The sequence below is a fragment of the Carlito syrichta genome, unplaced genomic scaffold (assembly GCF_000164805.1).
Source record: "Carlito syrichta isolate Samal-C Ts95f unplaced genomic scaffold, Tarsius_syrichta-2.0.1 Scaffold314761, whole genome shotgun sequence".
NCBI lineage: Eukaryota > Metazoa > Chordata > Mammalia > Primates > Tarsiidae > Carlito > Carlito syrichta.
This window is the reverse complement of record NW_007258857.1, coordinates 251,967-259,383: the sequence shown is the minus strand read 5'-3', so window position 1 is coordinate 259,383 and position 7,417 is coordinate 251,967. Positions and strand designations below refer to the sequence as shown.

The 7,417-nt window shown below is 39.5% G+C and overlaps 1 protein-coding gene across 1 annotated transcript in view; it reads right to left on the bottom strand.

The window, feature by feature from the left end:
- The window catches only part of MAGT1 (magnesium transporter 1), a 35,536-nt gene that overhangs the window by 11,144 nt on the left and 16,975 nt on the right, over nucleotides 1-7,417 (bottom strand). Inside the window, exons 4-5 of the mRNA XM_008071840.2 lie at nucleotides 1,523-1,663; nucleotides 512-652 (exon numbers count right to left, since the gene is read on the bottom strand). Of these exons, the coding sequence (XP_008070031.1) occupies nucleotides 512-652; nucleotides 1,523-1,663 (282 nt within the window). The remainder of the gene's footprint in view (nucleotides 1-511; nucleotides 653-1,522; nucleotides 1,664-7,417) is intronic.

The window sequence follows — 7,417 nt, the reverse complement described above, 5'->3', positions numbered from 1 at the left end:
CTCTCGCCACCGCAGCCTCGACCTGCTGGGCTCCGGCGATCCTTCCGCCTCAGCCTTCCGAGTAACTGGAATTACAGGCATGCGCTACCACTTCCAGCTGATTTTTTTTTTGATTGATTATAGAGATGAGGTCTTGCTGTCCAGGCAGGTCTCGAACCCGCGGGCTCAGGCAATCCACTCACCTCAGCCTCCCAAAGGAGCGGGATTACAGGCTGAGCCACTGAGCCCGGCTAGAAGAATACTTTCAAAAGAGCTACAGATTTTTATAGAAATGACTGGCTGTCATTTAAGTTGAATAAAAAGTAGGTAAAACCAGTTCCTCGAAGCTTTGGCTATCCTAATGAGATAATGGAGGAAACAGATTGATTTTTAAGGCCGAAAATAAAAATATATAAAATTCTTTCCCTCAGGTAAGAAACAAAAATGCTACTTTTGGAATAAATGAAAGTTTACCTAAAAATACATTATTAGCAGTTTTACTCTAGTAACTTGTCTTGTAAAATTCACTCACCAAAGCTGCAAAAGCCCATCCAGTTTTATTAAAGAGAAATTCCATATTACTTCTTCGAAGATACACAAGTCCACCAATAACAGCCAAAAGCAATCCCAACATAAGAGGACCAGCATAATTCGGGGGCCTAATTACTCTAATCTAATGGAAAAAAGAGAAACATTTTAAAGTAGAAACATTTTAAAATATAAAATTTATTTTCTAATTATATCGGTCAAAATAATTGGAAATGAAAGCAATCAAAATTAGTATTGTTATTTTCAGGGAAAATGATGCTTAATTCAGTAGGGTAATAGAGGGTATTTTATAATTTCACTCACTGATCAGGATTATTTTGTTAAATGCTAGCTGATTTTAATTTTAGCCAGCTTAGTCAAATGAATTCACCAAATAGGCTAAGTACCTTCCCACTTTTTATTTTTTTTATTTTTTTGAGTTGGAGTCTCACTCTGTCACCCAGACTGGAGTGCAGTGGCCACTCCCGGCCACCACAGCCTTGACCTGCTGGGCTCCGGCGATCCTTCCGCCTCAGCCTTCCAAGTAGCCGGAATTACAGGCATGCGCTACCACGCCCGGCTGATTTTTTGATTTATTGTAGAGATGTGGTCTCGCTGCCCAGGCAGGTCTTGAACCCGCAGGCTCAGGCAATCCACTCACCTCAGCCTCCCAAAGGCACGGGATTACAGGCTGAGCCACCGAGCCCGGCTCCCTTCCCACTTTTAAGAGCACTGCATGGTCTCATCAGTAATTGAAATTTGTAAACACAGAGAGATTGAAAAGTCAAGACTAAATCTAGTTCCTTCATACACTAGTGCTGGTCTCACAGGGTAATGATTGAGTTAACTTTGGTCTACAATGGAAAGAAATTCCAGACTTTCCTTACCACATGTCCTGTGTGGGGATTCTCATACCACCACCTCAGTGATATGGGGACAAGACTATTTAGGGCTTCCCAGTAAAATTCAAAGGTGATAATGATAAAGTAACTGTCTACAAAGTAGGGACACTTACATTGACATCAGTTCTGTCTGCAATCCACCGGGCAATCTGCTCAGCTGAAAAACCCCGCACCTGCAATTCATATGTATCACCCCGTTTGGGTTTCCCTTTTGCAGGAAAGTTGATGAAAGTCGGAGCTGAATTCATGTTTAGCTGAATAAAAAGTATCACATAATAACAAAAGTTATCAAGAAAATAATTTTAAAGACAAATAACATATTGAAATTTAGGCATTTTACAAAGATGAGGAAACCCAGGTTTAGGTGGGTTAAGTGATTTGACTAAGGAACACAGATAAACTCTTTCTTTGATATTTGTTTAGTTATACCACCTTTGAATTTTTGAAAATGTGTCTAAAAAATCAAAAACTAAGTAACATAAATAATTTCCCTTGTAAAAAATATTTCAAAAAATATTATTTGGTTACAAGGACCAATCCTAGTGCATTCTGGCATGTACTGTTTCCAGATCTTTCTTTTTTAAATAAATATTTTATTTTATTTTAAGTTGTGGGGTACAAATCAGGATTGTGTACATAAGTGGTTTAGGTACAGGTGAAGTTTTGGGTCTCCCATTAGACTTCACTTCGCCTGGATTAGGATCGGCACCCTTATTAATGTTATATGTCTTCTAGATCTTTCTGAATTCATTAATATACATGTGTATATTCCACCAGAAAACATGTAATATTGCTATCTTTTACTTTAACATAAATGGTATCATATTAACTGTGTCACTCTCCAACTTACTTTAATTCAACCATGTTTGAGAGATCCATTTTATTGTAGATACATGCATATATAATAAACCTCATTCTCATAGTTATTAAGTCATTATTCTATTGTTGGACTTCTATAGTTTTTTTTATTTTTTGGCTGGGCATGATGGTTCAGGCCTGTAATCCCAGTACTTAGGGAGGCCAAGGCAGGAGGATCATTTGAGGCCAGGAGTTTGAGACCAGCCTGGGCAATATAGTGAGACCCTGTCTCTAAATTTATATATATATATAAAATATTATATATATATTTAATATTATAAAATAAATATGCTGGGCACAGTGGTTCACGCCTGTAATCCCAGCACTTTGGGAGGCAGAGGCAAGAGAATTGCCTGAGCCCAGGGGTTCGAGACCAGCCTGGGCAACTTGGTGAGACCTTGTCTCTACAATAAATAAAAAAAATAGCTGGGTGTGGTGGTGTGCACCTGTAGTTCCAGCTACTTGGAAGGCTGAAGTAGAAGGATAGCCTGAGTCCAGCAAGTCGAGGCTGTGGTGGCCGTGAGCATGTCACTGCACTCCAGCCTGAGCAACAGAGTGAGACTCTAACTCAAAAAATAAAATAAATACAAAATAGAATTTTTCCCTTTTCCCAACAAAAAATAATGTTGCATTGAACATCTTTGTATACTGTCTCACTGTACTCATGTGAAAGTGTTTCTCTAAAAATGGAATTGTTAGGTCATAAGACAGAAACACTTTTAAATTAAAATGAATATATCCAAATTGCTCTCCAAAGTAGCTGTACCAAATTATACTTGTACCGATCAATGTAGGAATGTATCTACATATTTCCCTACATTTTTGCTAAAAGGTGATCTAATAGATGAAAATTGTATATTATCATTATTGTAATTTGTATTTCCTTGATTACTAATAAAACATCTTTATGACAAACCAGTTCTTTAAAAATATCTTTTGGCCTAAGGACATAATCAAAAGATTGAAAAGGACAGTTAGGGAATGGGAGAAATCATCTGCAAATCATTTGTCTGATAAAGAGTTAACATACATAATGAATTCATACAACTCAACAATAACAAAAACCAACCTAATTAAAAAATGAGCACCGACTGGGCTCAGCGGCTCAGCCTGTAATCCCAGCACTTTGGGAGGCCAAGGCGAGTGAACTGCCTGAGCCCGCGGGTTCGAGATCAGCCCGGGCAACTTGGCAAGACCTTGTCTCTACAATAAATCAAAAATTAGCCAGGCGTGGTGGCGCGCACCTATAATTCTGGCTACTTGGAAGGCTGGACAGAAGGATCACTGGAGTCTAGCAAGTCAACGCTGGGGTGGCCATGAGCGTGCCACTGTACTTCAGCCTGGGCGACAGAGTGAGACTCCAACTCAAAAAAAAATAAAGAGCAATACACATACACACATACACACACACACACACACACACACACACACACACACACACACACACACAGAAAATGGGCAAAGGACTCGAATAGACATTTCTCGAAAGAAGATATACAAATGGCCAAAAACATATGAAAAGATGTTCAACATTACTAACCATTAAGAAAAGCCAAAACCATTCAGAGATAGTACCTCACACCAATTAGAATGGCTATTATCTAAAATAAACAAAAAAACTAGAAAACAATACATGTTTGTAAGAATGTGGAGAAATTAGGACCCCTGTGTATTGTTGGTGGTAATGTAAAATGCTGAAGCCACTATGAAAAATGGTATGAGCCGGGCTCGGTGGTTCAGCCTGTAATCCCGCGCCTTTGGGAGGCTGAGGTGAGTGGATTGCCTGAGCCCGCGGGTTCGAGACCCGCCTGGGCAGCGAGACCTCATCTCTACAATAAATCAAAAAATCAGCCGGGCGTGATAGCACATGCCTGTAATTCTGGCTACTTGGAAGGCTGAGGTGGAAGGATCGCCGGAGCCCAGCAGATCGAGGCTGTGGTGGCCGGGAGCAGCCACTGCACTCCAGTCTGGGCGACAGAGTGAGACTCCAACTCAAAAAAAACAAACAAACAAACGAAAAAAAGAAAAATGGTAAGGAGTGTCCTCAAAAATTAAAAATAGAATTACCATATGATCCAAACATCCCACCTCTGGGTATATAGAAAAAAATTGAAACCAGAGTCTTGAAGACATATTTGTATATCATATTCATAGCAGCATTATTCACAATAGTCAAAGGAGGATGCAACCCAAGTATCCATCAACAAATGAACAGGTAAACAAAATATGGTATATATACATAATGCAACATTATCTAGCCTAAAAAGGAAAGAAGTTCTGACATATACCACAACATGGATGAACTCTGAGGACATTATACTAAGTAAAATAAGCCAGTCACCAAAAGACAAAATGGTTCGATTTATATTAGATGCCTAGAGGAGTCAAATCCATTGAGGCAGAAAGTAGAATGGTGATTTCTAGGGGCTGGAGGAGTGGGAAATTGAAGCTGTGTAATGGGTATAAATTTTCAGTTTTGCAGGATGAAAAGAGTTCTGGAGACTCATTGTATCGCACTGTAAATACACCTAATAATACTGACCTGTACATTTAAAAATGGTTAAGATAGTAAAGAATTTGTTATACATATATAATCAATTAAACAATTTTATTTATTTTTTATTTTTATTTTTTTTGAGTTGGAGTCTCACTCGGTTGCCCAGACTAGAGTGCAGTGGCTGTTCCCAGCCACCGCAGCCTTGCCTGCTGGGCTCCGGCGATCCTTCTGCCTCAGCCTGCCGAGTAGCCAGAATTACAGGCGCGCGCCACCACGCCCGGCATTTTTTTTTTTTTTTTGATTTATTGTAGAGATGAGGTCTCGCTGCCCAGGCGGGTCTTGAACCCGCGGGCTCAGGCAATCCACTCACCTTAGCCTCACAAAGGCGCGGGATTACAGGCTGAGCCCCCAAGCCCAGCTCAATTAAACAATTTTAAAATTGAAGGTTAATGAGCCAAAATAAGATACACTATTTCTGGTAGGTATCACTTTTGAACCATGGTTAGCTTTTGTATACTGTGGCATATGACACTGCTACTTGGAGAAATATTTGAATTTCTTCCACAGATGGACAAGCTATCATCCTTATGCTGCTAACTCTTAAGACGCAGCTCTAAAATGGAATAATGGGTATTACTATTAAAATTATTTGAGGTACAAAAGTACAGGAAACAAAAACAAAAATAGACAAATGGGACTATATTAAACTAAAAAGCTTTTGCACAGCAAAGGGAACAATCAACGGAGTAAAAACATAACCTGCTGAATGGGAGAAAATAACCGCAACAAGGGACTAGTATCCACAATATACAAGGAACTCCGACAACTCAACAGTTAAAAATAAAGATCATCATCATCATCATCATCCCATTTAAAAATGGGCAAAGGACATGAATAGACATTTATAAAAAGAAGACATACAAATGGCCAACAGGTATACGAAAAAATGTTCAACATCACTAATCATCAGGGAGATGCAAATCAAAACCACAATGAGATATCATCCTACTCCAGCTAGAATGGCTATAATTAAAAAGACAAAAAAAAAAAAAAAAAAAAAAAAAGATGTTGGTGAGGATGCAAAGAAAAGCAAACTCTTATACGCTGTTGGTGGAAATATAAATTAGTATGGCCACCATGGAGATCTCAAAAATATGGAACAAACCTAAGGGTCCATCAACAGACTTGGCGAGACCTCATCTCTACAATAAATCAAAAAATTAGCCGGGCGTGGTAGCGCGCGCCTGTAATTCCGGCTACTTGGAAGGCTGAGGCAGAAGGATCGCTGGAGCACAGCAGGTCGAGGCTGCGGTGGCCGAGAGCGGCCACTGCACTCCAGTCTGGGCGACAGAGTGAGATTCCAACTTAAAAAAAACAAAAACAAAAACAAAAAAAGCCCAATGCACTATATATTTCAAAACAGCTAAAAGAGAGGACTTGAAATGTTCCCAACATATAGAAATGATAAATATTTGCGGTAATAGATATCCCAAACATCATTGCATATTCTATGCATGTAACAAAATATCACGTGTACCCTCATTAATATGTACAAATATTCTGTATCAATTTAAAAAAAAAAACTATCTGAGGTACCCAAAAATTAGTTTTGGCTGGGTATGGTGGCTCATGCCTGTAAAGCTCAACAGTTTGAGAGGCGGAGGTAGGAGGACTGCTTGAGGCCAGGAGTTTGAGATCAGCCTGTGTAACATAGCAAAATTCCACCTTTACAAAAATAAAAGTAAAAAATTAGCTAGGGGTTGGGCACCATGGCTCAAACCTGTAATCCCAGCACTTTGGAGGGCTGAGGCAGGAGGATTGCTTGAGCCTAGAAGTTTGAGACCAGCCTGGGAAACATAGTGAAACAGTGACTTTACAAAAAAATTTAAAAATTAGCTGGGTGTGGTAGCGCGCACCCGCAGTAGTCCCAGCTACTCAGGAGGCTGAGGAGGGTGGATGCCTTCAGCCTAGGAGTTGGAGGTGATGAGCTGGGATCAAGCCATTGCACTTCAGTCTGGGTGACAGAGAGAGACCCCAATTTAAAAAAATTAGGTAGGCATGGTGGCCTTTAGTCTCAGTTATTCAGGAGGCTGAAGCAAGAGGATCACTTGAGCCCAGGACTCTGAGGCTGCAGTGAGCTATAATCACATCACCTCACTTTAGCCTAGGCAACAGAGACCCTGTCTCAAAAACAAAATTTTTTGTCTTGCATTTTTACAGCTCACTAACAAAAGTTATGTGTATCTTGCTAAAATAAATGAAATTTAAAATTTTGACTTCTAAATCAATCCCAGCCTGAGTAGTAGAGAACGAGAAAGCAATTTATTAAACTCTAGATATGGTTTCTTTTGGTCTAATAAAACCTAAATGTACTAACCTTTTAGTTTACAGCATTTTTTGTGAACGTACCAATTTTGATTTATGGAGATGGCTGGAATATGAATAGCACAATGATATACTGTAAAATGGGAACATTAAGCCATTTTCCTTCTTATTCCTTCTATCTAACTATATGTTTGTACACATTAACAAACCTCTCTACCTTTCCCAGCCTCTGATATCTATCATTCTACTCTCTATCTTCACGAGATCAACTTTTTTTTTTTTTTTGAGTTGGAGTCTCACTCTGTCGCCCAGCCTGGAGTGCAGTGGC